At 44.8% G+C, this 20,223-nt stretch overlaps 1 protein-coding gene across 3 annotated transcripts in view; it reads right to left on the minus strand.

Annotated features, from left to right (window-relative positions):
• Positions 1–6,245: 6,245 nt before the first annotated feature.
• The window catches only part of MCM3AP (minichromosome maintenance complex component 3 associated protein), a 42,196-nt gene continuing 28,218 nt past the window's right edge, over positions 6,246–20,223 (minus strand). For all 3 annotated transcript variants that reach the window (XM_005202085.5, XM_005202084.4, NM_001192803.2), the window contains 9 exons: positions 19,457–19,610; positions 15,094–15,352; positions 14,781–14,878; positions 13,632–14,022; positions 12,317–12,574; positions 11,718–11,847; positions 9,409–9,615; positions 7,424–7,574; positions 6,246–6,533 (listed from right to left, as the gene is read on the minus strand). In XM_005202085.5, the coding sequence (XP_005202142.1) occupies positions 6,375–6,533; positions 7,424–7,574; positions 9,409–9,615; positions 11,718–11,847; positions 12,317–12,574; positions 13,632–14,022; positions 14,781–14,878; positions 15,094–15,352; positions 19,457–19,610 (1,807 nt within the window). In that variant the 3' untranslated portion in view covers positions 6,246–6,374. The remainder of the gene's footprint in view (positions 6,534–7,423; positions 7,575–9,408; positions 9,616–11,717; positions 11,848–12,316; positions 12,575–13,631; positions 14,023–14,780; positions 14,879–15,093; positions 15,353–19,456; positions 19,611–20,223) is intronic.

The raw sequence follows: 20,223 nt of genomic DNA on the forward strand, positions 1-20,223 counted from the left end.
GGGATGGTCTTGATTCCTGTCTCCTATACAATGTCATGAACCTCTGTCCATAGTTCATCAGGCGCTCTGTCTATCAGATCTAGTCCTTTAAATCTATTTCTCACTTCCACTGTATAGTCATAAGGGATTTGATTTAGGTCATACCTGAATGGTCTAGTGGATTTCTCCACTTTCTTCAATTTTCAGCCTGAATCTGGCAATAAGGAGTTCATGATCCAAGCCACAGTCAGCTCCCAGTCTTGTTTTTGCTGACTGTATATAGAGTTTCTCCATCTTTGGCTGCAATGAATATAATCAATCTGATTTTGGTGTCAATCATCTGGTTATGTCCATGTGTAGAGTCTTCTCTTGTGTTGTTGGAAGAGGGTGTTTGCTATGACCAGTGTGTTCTCTTGGCAAAACTCTATTAGTCTTTGCCCTACTTCATTCAGTATTCCAAGGCCAACTTTGCCTGTTACTCCAGGTGTTCTTGATTTCCTACTTTTGCATTCCAGTCCCCTATAATGAAAAGGACATCTTTTTGGGTGTTAGTTCTAGAAGGTCTTGTAGGTCTTCATAGAACTGTTCAATTTCAGCTTCTTCAGCATTACTGGTCGGGGCATAGACTTGGATTACTATGATATTGAATGGTTTGCCTTGGAAACGAACAGAGATCATTCTGTCGTTTTTGAGATTGCATCCAAGTACTGCATTTCGGACTCTTTTGTTGACTATGATGGCTACTCCATTTCTTCTAAGGGATTCCTGCCCACAGTAGTAGATATAATGGTCATCTGAGTTAAATTCACCCATTCCAGTCCATCTTAGTTTGCTGATTCCTAGAATGTCGATGTTCATTCTTGCCACTCCTGTTTGACCACTTCCAATTTGCCTTGATTCATGGACCTAACATTCCAGGTTCCTATGCAATATTGCTCTTTACAGCATCAAACCTTGCTTCTATCACCAGTCTGGTTATTGTTTTTGCTTTGGCTCCATCCCCTCATTTTTTCTGGAGTTATTTCTCCACTGATCTCCAGTAGCATATTGGGCACCTACCGACCTGGGGAGTTCATCTTTCAGTGTCCTATCTTTTTGCCTTTTCATACTGTTCATGGGGTTCTCAAGGCAAGAATACTGAAGTGGTTTGCCATTCCCTTCTCCAGTGGACCACATAAAGAGAGGTCAACAAAATCAGAGAGGCTGGGAAAATAAGAAGGAGTAATAATTGACTTGGGCTTCCCTGGTGGCTGAGACAGTAAAGAATCCGGCTGCAATGCAAGAGACCTGGGTTCGATCCCTGGGTTAGGAAGATTCCCTGGAAAAGGGAATGGCTACCCACTCCAGTATTCTTGCCTGGAGAATCCCATGGACTGAAGAGCCTATCAGGTTACATGGGGGTCACAAAGAGTTGAACATAACTGAGTGACTCTGTGCGACCCCAGAGACGGCAGCCCACCAGGCTCCCCCATCCCTGGGATTCTCCAGGCAAAAACACTGGAGTGGGTTGCCATTTCCTTCTCCAATGCATGAAAGTGAAAAGTGAAAGTGAAGTCGCGCAGTTGTATCCGACTCTTCGCGACCCCATGGACTGCAGCCTACCAGGCTCCTCTGTCCATGAAACGACTGAAGCGACTTAGCAGCAGCAGCAGCAGAGTGACTACCACTTTCACTTTCAATAACTAACCTAGCAAGGCAGAGACAGCTGAAACCCATGTGTGGAGGTAAAGTCTTTCAGAAAAAAGACCATTTTTGCCAATGAACTGGAGGTGCAGAAATTAGAACTGGTGGAAAGTTTGAATAAGAAGCAACGTGACAGTAGATCCTTTCTCCTACCTGGGTGGAAGCCTGCTGCAGTTGAGTCAGATCAAGTGTGAACTCAGGCACAAGGCATAGCTGAGGGTCACTGAAAGCAGGGTGTTGAACAGAAGTCTCCACTCATATGGGAGTTCCACTTCTCCCACTAGCCATATAGCTTCAGGCAGTAGGAGGATTTCTCTGAAGCAAATGGTGCTCCCATAAAAGACCTGCAAACACTGACAACTGGAATCCAGTAGAAAAGCAGAGAAGCCTATTAGTTCACATAGAGCTTCCAGCAAGCTCCTCAGAGCTCCATCAATAAGCCAGACATTCAAGGAAGACCTCTAACATGAAAGGCAACAAAACACACAGAAAAAGGAAAATTTTGAGAAATGGAGATAATTGAAAGTTGTGGAAGAAGACTTTCAGAAAAGTATGTCCTCAGAGATAGGATGTTGCACCCAGGAAACAAGAATTATCTGTTGAACTTCCCTCGTGGTACAGTGAATAAGAATCCGCCTGCCAATGCAGGGGACGCAGGGTCAATCCCTGGTCTGGGAAGATTCCGCCAGTCACGGAGCAACTAATCCTGTGCATCACAACTACTGAGTTGGTGTGCCCTAGAGCCTATGCTCTGCAACAAGGGAAACCATTGCAATAAGAAGCTCATGCTCTGCAACGAAGAGTAGCCCCCTGCTCACCTCAACTAGTGCAGTCCAAAATGAATGAATTACAAAAAATAATCATCTGACATATTCTAACCCTCCCTGCCTTATTTTTCTGTGCTTATCATCAACTAGCATGCCAAATGTTTTGCATATCTTATTGCCTGTCTCCCTACTAAAATATAAGCCCTCGGTAAGGGCTGAAATTTGTTTCACTTGTTGCTATATCCCCAGCACCTGGAGTAATGCCTGGCATATAGTAAATACTCCAAAATTATATACTAAATAAATGAGTGAATGAGCACAAGTCTCTAATAAGAAACACTAGGGAAAAAAAATTCTCAGAAATTAAAAATATGGCAGCAGTTTAAAATTTTTTTAACTTCTTAAAATTGAAGTATAGTTGACATACAATATTATATAAAAGTGTACAATATAGTGATTCATAATATGGCAGCAGTTTTAATGTCACTAGAACAGAGAGATAGAGAAATTTTAGGAGTAAGATAAAAAGATAAAGATATTAAAAAATTAAAAAGAAAATTGGAGCATCAATACAGGTGGTCAAACATCTGAATAGTAGGAGTTCCTAAGGGAAGTAGTGGAGGGGAAGAATGCATTAAATAACTTCCCCAAATTCCCAGAATTGTAGAGAATTTTCTAGATTGAAAAAGCATGGGAGAATGTTTTCTAAAGAAGCCTCCAAAATCTCCCATCTCACATACTCTTGTACTATGTGGTCTTACCAGTCAACCTCATTGAGAAATAGGACCTATGCCCCATCCCTTGAACCTATAACCAATTGCCTATAACCAGTAGAGACCCTGTACAGATTCCAAAGCTGGGCTTGCATTTTGCTCACTGGGACACTTGTACTTAAGCCCTGAGATGCCATGTGAGAAGTCCTATCTGAGGCCACCTTGCTGTGAGGAAGCCAAGCTTCATGGTGAGGTCACATATGGCTAGCTACTCAGGTTGAAAACCCCAGCTGAGCCCCTAGTCAATAGTGCAACATCACCTGCCAGCTATATGAGTGGGTTGTCTGGGACATCCAGCTTAGTCAAGACTTTGGATAACCACATTCCCAACCAATGCATGGAATAGCTGACTTCTGCATGAGAGATCGCAAAAGAAAGCTGCCCAGCTTTAAGCTGCCCAAATTTAACCTATGGTTGGGGTAGTTTGTTACACAGCAAAGAGTATTGGAAAGAACTACTCTGTGCCCAGCACAATAAATTTGGCAGGGAATAAAGGAGAGAGACCAATACATCGAACCGTGTTGAGAAATTTGAGACCATCAGGGATCAGATCAGATCAGTCGCTCAGTCGTGTCCAACTCTTTGCGACCCCATGAATCGCAGCACGCCAGGCCTCCCTGTCCATCACCAACTCCCAGAGTTCACTCAGACTCACGTCCATCGAGTCAGTGATGCCATCCAGCCATCTCATCCTCTGTCGTCCCCTTCTCCTCCTGCCCCCAATCCCTCCCAGCATCAGAGTCTTTTCCAATGAGTCAACTCTTCGCATGAGGTGGCCAAAGTACTGGAGTTTCAGCTTTAGCATCATTCCTTCCAAAGAAATCCCAGGGCTGATCTCCTTCAGAATGGACTGGTTGGATGTCCTTGCAGTCCAAGGGACTCTCAAGAGTCTTCTCCAACACCACAGTTCAAAAGCATTAATTCTTTGGCGCTCAGCCTTCTTCACAGTCCAACTCTCACATCCATACATGACCACAGGAAAAACCATAGCCTTGACTAGATGAACCTTTGTTGGCAAAGTAATGTCTCTGCTTTTGAATATGCTATCTAGGTTGGTCATAACTTTCCTTCCAAGGAGTAAGTGTCTTTTAATTTCATGGCTGCAGTCACCATCTGCAGTGATTTTGGAGCCCAGAAAAATAAAATCTGACATTGTTTCCACTGTTTCCCCATCTATTTCCCATGAAGTGGTGGGACCGGATGCTATGATCTTCGTTTTCTAAATGTTGAGCTTCAAGCCAGCTTTTTCACTCTCCACTTTCACTTTCATCAAGCGGCTTTTGAGTTCCTCTTCACTTTCTGCCATAAGGGTGGTATCATCTGCATATCTGAGGTTATTGATATTTCTCCCGGCAATCTTGATTCCAGTTTGTGTTTCTTCCAGTCCAGCATTTCTCATGATGTACTCTGCATGTAAGTTAGAGATAATCTTTAAAACTTCGAGCAACAACAAAACAAAAACATAGGGGAACGATTTCCAATGTAAAATTATATTTCCATTCAAATGATGGACCTAATGTAAGGGTGGAATTAAAGACATTTTAGATATGCAAACTCAGAAGGCTCTAAAAGATGAGCTCCATCAAAACGAGAAGGCAAGCCAAGTCAGATATGACTCAGAATCCAGGAAATGTCCAACGTGTGGCACAAAGATGGGGGTTTCCCAAACGGTCATTTCCAAAAGAAGATGGAAGTAGCATACTACCTGATGCACAGGAGTGTTGATAGAAGCTTTACATTTAGTGACGAGAGGTTTGGGTGAAGTCGAACCAGGAACACAGACAACAAGCAAATGAAAAAACAAGACAAGTGACTCCAGGGACAACAGTTGTACGTAGTGGAAATGTCATCATAAACCAATACAGGGCTCAATAGCAAACAGTATTAATACACCCATAGTGAACTCTGAATGCAGATTTCAGCTAACATTAAACTGTTTTGGGAGACTAGTGGCAGAGGAAATGTAGTATGCATGTGTGGGTGATACTCATTGCAGAGAGGACAGTATAAGGGCTAACTCATTTTCTATTGTAGGAAATCAATAGATAATTTCTAAAATCAAGATTAACAAATAGCATTACTGAAGTCTTTATTGAAAACATGAAGTTAATCACTGAAGAAATCCCTAAGAGTCGATTAGTGTTTGTTCTAGGGGATGCAAAGTTTGGCTGGTAGATTCAGATTTGGTAGGATGAGGAAGTTCTATTCCTACTGCTTCTTGTTTCTCAGTGAAATAACAAGCAAGTCATCATCTAGAAATGTATATTTGAAGAGAATGAGAAGATATGAAATAGGGGGTGTGGGATATAGTAGGGAGATGCTGAGTGCCAATTAAAGATTGATGATCATACTCAACATCACCAAGTCTATCTTAATACCCCTTTCTGTGTATGTCTCAAATTTATCCCTTCTCTCCACACCAACTGCTAGCAGACTCATCTTTCACCTGGACACCTGCAGCAACCCTCTTTCGAAATTCAGGGCTTGTTTTCCTAATGTTCCCCACAGGCAATTTTTAAAACAAAATGTGACCAAGTCACTTCTCTGCCTAATATCCTCCAACAGCTGATTCCCACAGTACTCACAGTAAAGCAGCAAGGGTTGCTGTGACCTGGCCTATCTTCTCACTTGGCACTACTACCAAACTGGCACCTCCAGGTTTTCTTCATATCCTCTCAGATATATTCCTACACTCCTCTCAGGAATTCTGCTCTCTCCTCCACCCAGTCCCCTGTGTCCCCTTGCTCCCAATCCAGACACATGCTCTATGCCTCAGAGATATGTACATATACTGTTGGCTCGGTACATCTGTTGTCTCTCTTGAGGTGTGAGCTGGTGGGGTCCCTGCACCTTATTCATCCCTGAATGACTGATTTTGGCACATGAGGGACTACAACTTTTGCTGAGACAATGACCACTGTTACACACCAAAATGTAACACCAAGGGTTGCTGGATGACAGAAGAGATTATGAAAACAGATAAAGAGTATCAAGAACATTACACAGGAGGGAAACAGACTTTCATTGTGAAAACCGAGGAAGATTTCATTAGATAGTCCAAAGGTTTATTTGCATGATTAATAATCACATTTCCAACATGCATCAAGCATCTGAGAATAACATTATTTTGAGTAAAATAAAATCTTCTGGACCCTTTCTCAGTTCCAGCGGCTCAAATGTCCACCATGTCCAACAGTGCAGAGAGATGGAGCTCAGAGACAATGTCCTCCTCCCGTGAACTCTGGATCAGCCTTTCTAGGTGCTTCAGCCGTTCAGTCAGAGATGTGCCTGTTGCCTCTGACAACTGCAGTTGCTTTCCTATCCTTTCATTCTGTTTGAACAAATAAAGAAACTAAAAGTAGTTTTGGTATATCCATAAGCCAAGATATATTCTCTCTAAAGGCACTAGATCCAGCTCACGTTAGAAACCTCTTCTGGGGGCTGTTGGGCTCAACAAACTCCTCTCTTGGCATCTATCATACATCCTTCCAGCCCCTTCCAACACACACACACATATAGCTGGTATCATCTGCACATGGAATGTTTTCTCTTCTGATTCTACCATGAACAACTTCTAGTAATTTTTATTATATATCATTGTTAAGAACTAGGAACTATTCCATAATATATACTGTGACTGCTAAAGCAGACTCTCATCATTGGCTATTTAGTTTCCACTTTTATATATTATAATTAACACTACAGTGAACAAAAATACATTAATTTTTGTCATATACAGTAATTTCTTTAGGGCAGAATTGCTAAGTTAATCAGTACAAATATTTTTAAGGTATCTGCCAAACTAGTAATTGGAAACAGTATGTCATCTTACACTGTTGACTGAAGCCCTGGACTTCTGTGAGCATGCCTTCCTCATTAATTCTCCTCATGGAAAGTCAATCCCAGAAAGGGGGGTCTGGATGATGCCAAAGCTTGGACGGTATGTGCTCCATGAACCAAGCCACTGTTGTCAACTTGACTATTCTCAACGTTTTACTACATGTCCACACATGGTTATGGGTTTTGTTCAGTTCTTAGCACATTTCAATCCCATTCTTCACTCATTTCATAAGCAGAAATTCAAAATTAGCTGGGCCACTATAACACTGACAGATGAAGTGTAAGAAAAGTTCTAATTTAAGCTAATAAAGAGACCTTGCTTTTTTCCCATTCTGTCAGTCGTTAAGTCTAATACAAAAGCCAAATGTATTCTCTTCTCACCTGAGGGCTTGCAGTCATAGATGTTTTCATCACAGGTTCAATAGTCTGAGGCAGAGACACCAGATTCTGAGGAAGGTAGAGGGGAAGGCACATTGAATCTCTAAGTGCTCCTGAGTCCTCCGACAACCACTGCTGAAGCTGATCTTCAAACCTGAAACATTTGCATATTAGGAACAAAAAAATTATCTATTAGGAAGAAAAAAACTATCACTCACTTTTCTCCTATGTATGCTTTAAATTTTTTAAAGCTTTGCTTTTTCCTAAAGGTGGAATTAAGTTATAACATCAACTGAGAAGCAGAAAAATATAACAGGTTAGGATCTTCTCTTTAATTTATAAACCTGATTTCTATTTAATGAAAAAGGTGGCATTTATCCAAAACAACTGTTTTTTTTTTTTTTTTTTTTAACATTACTTGTAATTCTCTCATTTGGTTTATCTTCTTTGGCTTATTTTGCTATTATGTGTGTATAATTAATTAGTATCTTTTTGGATTATCCAAATGTATGAACTGCTGCTTATAGTTTAAGACTAACCCAAAGTAACATCCCACTGCAAGGAGATCCAACCAGTCCATCCTAAGGAGATCAGTCCTGGGTGTTCACTGGAAGGACTGATGTTGAAGCTGAAATTCCAATACTTTGGCCACCTGATGAGAAGAGCTGACTCATTTGAAAAGACCCTGATGCTGGGAAAGATTGAGGGCAGGAGAAGGGGATGACAGAGGATGAGATGGTTGGATGGCATCACCAACTCGATGGACATGGGTTTGGGTGAACTCCAGGAGTTGGTGATGAACAGGGAGGCCTGGCATGCTGCGGTTCATGAGGTTGCAAAGAGTCAGACACGACTCAGTGATGAACTGACCCACCGCCACCTAACACACTCCAGAGCTGTCCACTCTATATACTTAGTCTTTTTAAGAGAAACAATCTGATCCAAACTGTTTACATGATACATACCTAAAAAAACCTACTTTTAGAATCGTAACACATTCGTTCACTCTCCTAACACATCTTATCAAGCTTCCACCAAATACTAGGCACCATTCTGGGTACTAAGTTTACAGGACTGAGACAGAGCAGACAAGGCCAGCTGCAGGCAGCTTATACTTAAGTGGGGGGAGACAGACAAGGGAAACGTCTGAAGGCTAGAAAGACAAAGCAGAGACATGGGCACAGGGTGGACTGGTAAGATGGGTAAGGAGATCCTTGCTGAGTAGACATGAGCAGAGACTAGAAGCGAGTACAAGGTGAGCCAAGGGGATGTTGGGGGCGTGGGGGAAGGGAAGGGCTGCAGAAGACTGGAAAAGTGAGAATCACAGTTTTTGAGGAATTCATGTCCTAGGGGAGCAGAAACACAGAGGTGGTGACTAGAGAGGGAAATGGGACCAAGACAGGGAGAAATGGCAGCATGTTTTCATGTTTGTACACTGATGGGAGAGTGAAGGACTCTCACTGGACGAGTGTCCTTGAGTGGGTGGGAAATGAGAGTCCAGCCAAAGGGAGGGACTGACCTTGCCTCCAGGACAGAAGCTGCTGGAGGGAACAGTGCACGAGGAGGCAAGGGGACAACAGTGCAAACTCCTATCTTGCAGGTTTTCTTTCTTGGTAAAATCATAAACAAGGGTGGTGGGGGAGGCAGAGGAGGGTCTACTCCAGCTCCTGACTTCCTGTGGTATGGGGATGCACCCACATCCTCAGTCAGGTTGGCCAGACAGACAGAGCAGGTGCCGGCCACACTCCACAGAGGCTTATTAGCCAGCTACACTTAGTTCCCAGTAGGAAACTCAAGACCTTCAGTGATACACAATCAATGAAACTGATTTCAAGTAATAAAGCAGTTTAAGGCACGCTATCAAGGGCACTGCCTCTGTCCTCACACTTCACACTTGCCTTCTTTTTCAAAGAGTCTCATCATTGAGATCCTTGCTAACCCAGCAGGAGGCCTAAAGGACATAAGGAACCCCAGGGAGCAGGCCTCACCTCTTGCTCTCCTCTTTCTCCAGCAGCAGGCTGCTAGACAGACACTGGGCCAGGAGCTCCTGGGCCGAGGCTCTGTGCATCAGATCCTCCGAGCTGGGAATCCGCCCCTCTTGGCTGTGCTCCACACCTCTCTTCCCTTTGCGGTGCACGTGAAGTAATGGAGTAGGAAGCTTGTTTCCAGAAGGATGAAAAGATCTTATCCCCAAACTGTAAGTACATGTTTTGAAATGCTTACAGTCAACAAAGAGAGGGAGGAAAGGGTTCCTCTGGCATCAGGTAGAGTGGGGGTGCTTTGGGGTCAGGCACGGGTGCCAAGGGCAGGCAGCCTCTGTCTTGCAGGAACTTCCCCTCTCCTGGGCAGCTGGCCTCTCAAAGCTTCTCTACTGTAAGCTTTGCTTCCCATTACAGGGTTAGCAGCAGATTCTGTTTTCCCCTAACATTGGCAAGGTTCTTACTTTTGCATTTAGCTCCTAAATCCATCTGGGAAATTTTTTTCTTTTTTCTTTTGCTGTGACTTGAGGCCTGTGGGATCCTAGTTTCCCAATTAGGGATTGAACCCACGGCTGTAGGCAGTGAAAGTTCTGAGTCCTAACCGTGGGAATGCCAGGGAATTCCCCTGGAAGTAATGATTATAGCAGTGGGAGATGAGGGTCTAATGCTTTTTCTAAACAGATGCCAGTGTCTGTCCTCTCCTCATTAATTTCCCTCATTTGGCATGGTACTTTTTATCACATATGGTTCTGTTCTTTCATTTTTTCCATTGTGATCCATTTGTCTACTACAACTTTATGTTTTGATATCAGGTAGAGCAGACCTTCCTTGTTATTCAAAATTTTCTCAGCAATTGCTACAAATTTTCTCATTCTGAAGAATTTTAGAATTAACTTGGCAAGACCAGGGGTAAACATCCTTTTGGGCTTTTGATTAGAAATGCCCTGGACATGGGTAAGCCTATGGCTGATTCATGTTGCTATTTGGTAAAAACCAACACAATACTGTAAAGCAATTATCCTTCAATTAAAAAGAAATTTTTAAAAAAAGAAATGCCCCGACTTTACAGTTTCAGAACTGACACCTTTATAGTATTGCATCCTCCAATTAACAAGGCATTTATTTTAGGTTTTCTTTGCATCTTCAGGACCCTGAGAATCCACTCCTAAGGGTTTAGCACCTCTCCTGGTCAGTTTGTGTCCATACGTTCTAGATTTGTTGCCATTGTGAATGAGAATTTTTATCGGTTGTAGGTTGACCTGTCTGATGACCGTGCTAAATGCTGAATGGTTCTAACGGTGTGACTGTTGATGATCTTGAACTGACAGTTTTACCCTCTGGAAACAACAGTTCCTCCTCTCTTTCAATATTTATGCCACTGTGTCTGTGTGCTAAACTGGGCAGGGCCTCCAGGAGAACAGTGAACAACGGTGATGTCAGGGGCAGTTCAAGGCTGGTTCTAACTTCAGTGTTTCTCATGTTTTACCAAGAAGCATGGAGGCTTTGGGCTAGTTTTATGGTAGGTAGCCATATCAGGCTAAGGAATTTTATCCAAGTTTAGTAAGGAATTTTATTGGGAATGGGTATACATTTTTTTTCTTGGCGGGGGGGTGGTGGGGGGGAGAAGGAATGGCTATAAATGTTAAGGAAAGCATTTCAACACCTAGTGAAATGATCACTTATTTTTCTGAAATGGCAGCAAACTCCATGAATAGGTTTCTATTGTTCATATTGTTCAGCACAGTATAAAGTGAGTTGTGAGTTTTTTTATATACTACAAAACTACAAGTGCTAACATTTTACTTAGTATTTTTGGGATCAGGTTTGTAACCGAGATCAGAGGTCAGCCTTCTGTCCGTACTCTCCTGGCTATGTTACGACTTCAGGGTCAGGTTCGTCCAGTAAATAAAACAAGATGTCTGCTTTCTCTGCTCTACAACAGTTTCTACTACATGGGAAGAATGATCTGCCCCCATTATTTGTTGGAATCTTCCCACAATGGGCTGGATTTCATATATGTGTCCGAAGTTGCTTCAGTTTTGTCTGACTCTTTGCACCCCTATGGACTGTAGCCCACCAGGCTCCTCTGTCCATGGGATCCTCCAGGCAAGAATACTGGAGTGGGTTGCCATGCCCTCTTCCAGGGGATCTTCCCCACCCAGAGTAAGTCTTCTGCATCGGCAGATGGGTTCTTTACCACCAGAGACACCTAGATTTCGTGTATAGGCTGTGAATTTCTGCAGTATACTCTGGAAGAGAATACAGTTTACTCTCTTGGCTGAGGGATGACAGAAACATACACTGAACACAGATCTCACCGGCCCTGACTCAACTGTAGCTCCTTCTGCGTCTGCATTCTGGCTTGTTCCCACAACAAAGGAACGTCGTATTTTTTCAAATGGTTTTTAAAAAAATACACGCATATCTGACCATCTTCACTCAGTGCCTCTGAGAAAACAATACAAAAGAAAAGATTATCAAGAGAGCAACAGGTGACCACCTGATGATGTTTGCTTAAATTTACTGACTTAAGGACAAGCCCTTCTGATTAACTGAAGTCACACAATCATGTGACTTCCATGCTTGAGCTAAATATGCTCCAGGTGTCCATAGGTCATTCAAGGTCCAGAGAGGCTCATGTCCAGACCTCTATGCCCAGTGTGACTACTCAGAGAGGTCTCTCTAAGGCCAGACTCAGGGGCCCATTTCAGGGAGATGAGTGCAGGCTCTATCAAACCTTCTCAGCTCTTCCCAAAGTCATCTGGAAGTCACTGGCTTGAAGAGATATAGTCCTAGGGCAAGGATGGGTGGGGACCCACAGGAAAGACACAAACATCAAGTAGACATTTTTCTTTGCTGAAACTCGACCAGGAAAGTCTCCTGAGGAGTCAGCCCCTCAGCACCAAGCACTAAGTACCTGATGTGACGGGAAGCCTTGGGGGTGTCCAGTCCCTGAGCTTGTGGTTGATGCACAAGGCGATGACGTCATCCCATGGGATCTCAGCAACCGAGGGCCCAGCCCTCTGTCCCGGGGAGGGGTGCCTGCTCTTCCACCTGCTGTATGTGGTGCAGAGCAGGCTCTCCACCTGCGACTGCAGGACAGGCTGCGTCTGGCGAGAGCTGGGAATCTGGGAGGCATACTGGATGACCATGGAACACATAGGGAGCCAGGGAGCTGGAGAGAAAGCACCAAGGAGTTACAGGGTTTGGTAGAAATCTACATGAAATGTTCTTCACTCTGTATTTTTTTTATAGAAGGCAACTGTGTAGCTGAGAAGTCAGTATTCAACTCTGAATACAACAGAACCATAGTTGTTAAAGAAAGTACATTTCCCTCCCTGTGTCCAGGTAAGGGATGCAGTTACCCAGGCCACAGTTCACAACAAAGGGTCCATACTAGGGGGGCTGACTGCACAGGTCTGTGGATGCACCCAGGAATTTGTATTTGACTCAAGGAGACCTGGTCCCAGAGCTGTGGGCTTCTCTCAGGGAGGCCCGACCTAGCTCACCACAGAGGATTTACACAGTGAAGTTTGTTTCTCTTTGGGTTCCTTCAGCAGCAAACATCTGTTAAACCTACTGGAGATCACACCTCAAATTTAGAAAGATGCCTGAGGCCTCTGCTTCACATGGTCCAGAGAATGGCCCTACCAAGACCACATGAGCAAAAACAGCCTCCTTCCCTCCTAACAGCATCAGCAAGGGAAGGGACAGCTCCTTGAAGCACAGCAGCCCATAGCATCTGTGTCAGGACAGCCCAGGAGCCTCACTCGGGCACAGCCAGAGCCACAGAATGAGCTTCTCTAATGGAGAAGGAACCCTGGTGTCACAACAGCACTGAGCACCACGGCCCAGGCAGAGCCAACAGCATGGAGACAGGACTGCAGTGTCTCCATGCCTTCAGCTCCCAAAGGCCATGGTGCAGGTAAGATGGGACCTGCTACCAACCGAGAAACCCTAGGCCTGGATTCAGCACTCCTCCTGACACCCCCTCCTGGGGCTGAGCAGACACCCACAGACCACTCAGCTGGTGGTGGAAGGCCAACAGCTCCCGCTCCAGAAGACCCCAAATCGTCCTGACATCTGAACCCAAAGGCAAGTGCGGGTGGAAGCCATGGGGGGCCAGGGGCACAGTGGTGCCCGACATCTGCTAGTGTCCCTACAGCAAAAAGGATCAGGGGAATGTAGCCCCCACACTCCTTCCAGCCAGTCCCCTCGACACAAGCACATACCCCCTGCAGGCGGAAGATCCATCTGTGGGAGCTGGAAGCCAAGGATGGCTTGCCTCAGCCAGGCCAGGTGCTCCGGGGCGTTCCAGTGAAGATGAGGAAGCAGCCGGCTGCCCCCTGCCTCAGCAAACTCGGCGACAGGCCAGGACAGGTCGCAGAGCTGCTCGGAGGACACTACAGAGGCCAGGAAGCTCAGCACGCTGTTGAACAGCTCAATGATGGCACTTGGCTCCTGTGAGGCCAGGCCGCCCAGCCTCCGCTCTCTTCTGTCATGGAAAAACCGGCTGCTAAACTCCCGGCTAACCCCATCTTCCACGTACTGAATGAGGGTCTGGCAGCAAAGTTCAAGGGCACAGGGGCAGTGGGAGACCAGCCACTGCACAGCCTGCGAAACCTGAGAAGCAAAGACAGTGGGGAGAGTTCTAGGTCAACAATCTACGCTGTTTTTCAAGAGGAGGTTCCTGAAGGCGCCCCTCCCATAGCTGCTACAGCAGGTGCCACCGGAACAGCAGCTTCTCACCATGCCAGAGGGGAGCAGAAGCTTCCACTGTAGCTGAGTCTGCTCTCCCTGGAGACCAACACAGCAGGGACCCCGAGAAGGGCTCCCATTCCCATCACCCCTGCCACCCAGAAGGGCTAGAAGCCCAGGGGAAGCACCATGCACATCCTCTCCACCTCACACTGAAAAGAAAACTGTATCTTCAGTTCTTAGAAGGACTAACAGCTTCACTCCATGCCTGGGTGCTTTCACACCCGGTAGTTAGCTTTATCTTTATTCCTGTAGTTATTTTTAAGTCCCGACACTTCTTTCCCTAAATGTAATTGTCAGCACAGACTTTTTAAGGAAACTCTGATAACATTATTTCTTCATATTCCAAGGACAACCACCCTACAAAAATAATCATACATCTGACCCTCAGATATAAGACATGAAGTGTCACAGTTTAAATCTGTAACAACAAAACCTCTGAAAAAAATTTACAGAATTTAATTTGTTGCCAATAGCAGGACTATGAGCAAAATTTATCTTTTATTTTGATATCTGCTTATAATTTTAGAAAGTTTCCTGTCAAAACATAAAATTAAAAGGTAAGGCGTAATATACACTAAATTCAAGATACAGTGAAAGGGAAAAAAATAATGAAACCTTACCTTACTCGTGCCTTTTAAGTCATTAATGGAATCAGGGATCTCAATAACAGTATAATCTGAAATGAGCTTAGCTGAAACCAAATCCTGGAGCATCAGACCTTTAAGACAAACAGACACCAGTCACCCATCTCCTGGTGGAGATTTGCACATGAGCTGAGAAGTCTCACTGCCCTGACCCCTAGAGCCCTGTGCCCAGGCACTACAGTGGCTGTTGTCACATGTGGCAGCACCACGCCACCAGCACTTTCTCAGACCCCAGGCTCTACCCATTTATTAAACATGCCAGCTCAGAAGTGGAACTGCCTTCACAAACCCTCTTCCACGTCCTTCTCCACGGCGTCCCCTCCCTGGCTGGGCACAAGAACCGCCAGCGGAAGCGCAGGCTGGAAGGGCTTGGCCTGCAGGAGCTGCTTGGTCTGCAGAAGGGCCGACAGCCAGTACACGTCCTCCTCCGCCGCGTCCACACTCTTCACTCTGGGAGGGAGCAGCAGCATGAGCCCACTGGCTCCCAGGAGCTCCTTCTGTGTCTCCACGGCATCGAGGGCACCATCACTAAGAGCGCCATGGGCCACCTGGAACGGCACCCAGACCATCAAGATGGACACACTCGTGGACAGATCAACAGTGAGCATCAGCCCCAGGGAGAGCGCAGCCAATTGCTCACTGCACTCCAGGTCGGTCTCCCTCTGTGAGGCCAAGAACCAGTACAACAAACTGTGGGGAAACGATGAATCCAGCCTCTGGTGAGAACTGTTTGAGCACTTTAATCCTAACAGTTATCTCAAACAGGTGTAAAAACAAGTAAGCCTTTAATGACAGTAAAAAGGAAAGGCAAGCCAGCAGCAGAAAAGGGATTCCTACCCATTTCTAAAAAGCAGTGCAGAGACAGGTAAAGGAACCAGAGGATGCCACACTGAAGGGCTGCAGACACGTTGAGCAGGGACCAGACTGTCTGGGCCTGCAAAAGCCCTGGGAGCCCAGGCCCGTGGCACCAGAGCCAGCCAAAGCTCCAGGCCAGGGGGACAAGTCACACACGAGACAGTGGCCCACAGGTCACCCATCCCCCTGCCTCTAAGCACAAGCTGTCCCCCTGGGCCCTGGGCCAGCATCCTGTCCTGAGGATCCCAACACGGGGACATCGCAGGCACAGAGGAGGGGACCAGGCGGTGGGCACCCCGCACCTTACCCCGAGAGCACCAGAAGCTGCACAAGGAGGAGACACGATGAGTCCTTCCCAGGGAAGCCAAACAACCTAAGGAATCGATCCCCAGATTCCCCCAAAAAAGCTTGCCATTTCAGTTACCCTCCACCCCACCCCAAACACAGGCCTATGACCAGCCTTTTAGGGCCTCACTCAGGTATAGGCAGGTTCAGATAAGGTGTCTGAGGAGAGCCTTCAACATAAGAGAAAAACTAGAGTAAAAGAATAGAAACCTTAAGAAAATGGACACCACATGGAATGGAAGAAAACTTACACAAAAACCCTAATTTCCTCTGAAGATGCATCCAGAAATAGTCATAAGATGATACGAGAAAGTAAAATAAGGGTAAGAAAAAGGAAATCAATAATACAGTATGTTATTAAAAACTCAAAGATAGCTCCTAGAAAATAATATTAAAAAACAAGATGGAAAATGGGATAGAAAGGATGAAGAGGCTCAGAAGATCAACTGATAAGGTCAAACATTGGTCTAGTCAGAGTTCAAGAGAGAAGAATAAAAGAAGGAAAGAGATGTCATCAAGATGCAAAAACCAGTCTCCAGCCCACAAGGACATACCAAGGGTCCTGTCAAGGACCTTCCCAGATGATGAGGGAAGGAAGTGGGCACCCAAGTCCCAGGGCAAAGATAGCAGGCTTCCCAAGTGAAACAAGGCCAGGCCAGAGAAAGGAATGGGAACGGTTTCAGACATATCAACAGCAATGCTGGATGGTCAGTGACCGTGGAATAAAACTAGAAGGAAAGTAACTTTCATCCCATAATTCTACATACCAAGCTAAACTATGAAGCAAATGTGAGGGTAAACACATTTTCAGACAGGCTAGAGCTCCAAAATTCTCCTCCCATTGCATTCTTCCTTTGAAGAAAATGGAAAACATGCTCCGTCAACAAGAGACTAAACCAAGAAAAAATTTTGCTGCTGCTGCTGCCAATGGCAGCACCTAGTGTTGGATAGGTCAGGCACTGTTCTAAGAATTCTGTCTGTATAACACACATCACCTCATGGGTCCCCATGCATGGCGCCAGCACCATCTCAAGCAAGAGTATACCAACCCACGGTCAGTACCTGGGCCGAGGACCAAGGTCAGGGTTAGAAGTGGAGGAGCGGGACTGCATTCTTGGTATGGAGGCCCCAGAGGCAGCCACACCCTGGGACACGTTTCCAGCCCAAATGGGAACAGGAGAATGGCACCCTCTTAAGTAAGATAATGTAGCAAATACTACGTGCAGAAAAAATAAATGTAGCCACAGAACACTTGCTGGTTCTGGAACACACACATGTGACCTCAATTTCTGAGATATTATAAACTGACCACATAACCACCAGGAAAATGGGGAAGGCTGAGAGCAAGTGGGGTGTTAAGAGTTCATGCCTCACCCAGGGGGTGAGTGCACAGCCCCAAGATAGCCCGCATAATCCCACCTCGTAGTGCTAACGTCCTGGCACCATCACCTACCCTGAGGATGGGCTGAGCCTAGTGACATGCTTCTAACAGTCAGACAAACATGATGGAAAGCCACCATGAAGGTTAGGTTAAAGAGATGATGCCAGCTTACTCAGCTCACGGGAGCTGGCTGATGCCCTATTGTAAGTTGCCTCATGTAGGCCCACATGGCATGGACTACGAGGAAGTGAATCCTGCCAACAACCATGAAAAGTGGGCTTTCAGAGAGACCAGAGCCCGGACTTCTACCTGCTGAGAAATCATGCCCCAGAGGACCTAAGCCACACCTGGACTTCTACCACACAGAAACTGAGTAACAAGCATTGGTTACTTACATATGCCACATTTGGTTTGTGTTTTTAGTTTGCTTGTTTTGGTTCAGCCACGTGGCATGCAAGGTCCTAGTTCCCCAACCAGGGATCAAACCCAGGCTCCCTGTGGTGGAAACAGGGACCACCAGGGAATTCCCAAAGCTGCCACATTTGGAGGTAACATGTTATATGATAATAGATAAAATGCACCTGTTTTAATAGTTAAGTCAGCAGAGAAGATCTAAAAGTGGATAACAGAGAAACAGCAGTATAAATACATGATGTGGAAACAGGACAGAAATCAAAGCTTGGAGAAAAGGGCTAGGAGATGGGGCAGCGGCTGCAATTTATCATCTTAAGTCATGCCATGCCATCTGACTCTTTAACTACATGCAAGTATTACTTTGACTTAAATCTAAAGGCAAGAAGAACGAACTAATTGTCCAGTAGGTTAAGTATGACTTTATCATCCTAGGAAAAGGGGAAGAACATGTCCCAGGATGTTTCTGTTACCTCTGAATGGTGAGAGCATAGAGGGCTCTTACCATCTTTGTATTTCCTCTATATTTCCTTATATTTTTAAAGTTTTATATATGTATTACTTTCACGTTTAAGAAAAAATATTAAACAGTATTAAAATGGAAAGAAACAAACAAAAATCCTATAGTCAAACTACAATCTGAAGCAGTTCCAAGGACAGAAGTAATGTGGACTAGAGTGTCGCATGCAGATGTCCAGGGTGTGCCATGAAGGAGACTGTCAGGAAGAGGAGAAGCCTGGAGTGAGACCTTGGGGTCAGGACACGGTGGGGAAGGCAACTTTTCCCTGCTCTGAGCATGCAGCCAGTCATGAATCCCACACTGTGGACCCCACCAGACCCAGGTCAGAGAGCTGGCCAGAGCAGCAGCTACCAACGCCAGGTCTACTGAGCACCGAGGCCCACCTGCTCTGCACTGCTATTTTCTAAGTAAATAAAATATGCATCTTCTGAACACAGTAAAACCTAAAATTCATTAATGCAGGTTTGAATCTAATGAGAAAACAGGTTCTCATTAAATAAGACTCTGTGGGAACCAATTAAGCTCAGTAGTGTACGAACACCTATAATGAATAAGAAGTAGAACTTATAATCAAAAGCTGAGGATAACATGAATGTAAAATAAAAACAACTAACCTGAAATGCCTAACACTGAACCTCTATGAAAACTGCATAGGACTAAAAACCATTAGTCTTCTGGTAAGACTTGATATATCAGGAAGCTATTTAAATAAAGATGTCAGCAGTTGGCAGACCATGTGAAATGCAACAGACACTGCATTTCTGTGTAATGCTCTGTCATAACCCTCTTGGGTTAATTACTAGAGGTCCATGGAGTTCACAGCTTCTGAACTGTATGCAGAACACATAGGGAAATACAGGTACCTTTTACGATGGTTCTAGCTTTCACCAATTTCTCAAAAAGAGGTCCGTGAACCAAGAGAAGACTTACTGCATCCTGAGAATCTAGCTTGGTCTCTTACACCAAGGGGGTGTACATGAGTCATCAAGACACAAGGAAGAACAGATACAACACTTGCTTCTGGGCCTCCCGTATTGTTTCAGAGCCACTTCAGGGGAGTTATATGATTCCCGTGATATCTGGGAGGGAGTGTAAATAAGAAAGTTACAGAAGTAAATACACTAAATGATTGTCACTCACCTTGATGCACACGCTGACACAAATTGTCTGATCCCCTTTGCTGCTGAGAGTGTTAAAGAGAGTGAGTGTCTGAATCCCACCAACATCAAGGTATATGTCATCCACTGAGCCATCACCTCCCATGAACTTGACTTTTAACCAATGTGATAGAATTCTGTGAATGAAAGAAAATAACACTTGAAGGAAAGTCTAATTCTAAATGTGAACCACAAAGAGAAATATTACATAAATAGAGATCCACAAACATCAAATCTTACTATGAAATTGATCTGAACAAAGCAGGCTATAATTTTTAAATGGAGTTAGGAACTCTACTGGGTTATATATTTGGGTAGGAAGAGAGAGCACTCATTCTAATGTGATGTATGATTCTGAAGCCCTAAGAAAAGATGTTGAACAATCGAAAAGATCCTTAGAGTTTACCGTACAACCCAGCAATTCCACTCCTAGGTTTAAACCCAAGAGAACTACAAACATATGTCCACGCAAACACCTATACATCAATGTTCACAGAAGCATTATTCATAATAACCAAAAAGTGGAAACAACAATTAATGAACAGAAAAATAAAATGTGGTATACTCATGCTGCTGCTGCTGCTAAGTCGCTTCAGTCGTGTCTGACTCCGTGCGACCCCATAGACGGTAGCCTACCAGGCTTCCCTGTCCTTGGGATTCTCCAGGCAAGAACACTGGAGTGGGTTGCCATTTCCTTCTCCAATGCGTGAAAGTGAAAAGTGAAAGTGAAGTCGCTCAGTCATGTCTGAC

Source organism: Bos taurus, chromosome 1 (genome assembly GCF_002263795.3).
Source record: "Bos taurus isolate L1 Dominette 01449 registration number 42190680 breed Hereford chromosome 1, ARS-UCD2.0, whole genome shotgun sequence".
Lineage (NCBI taxonomy): Eukaryota > Metazoa > Chordata > Mammalia > Artiodactyla > Bovidae > Bos > Bos taurus.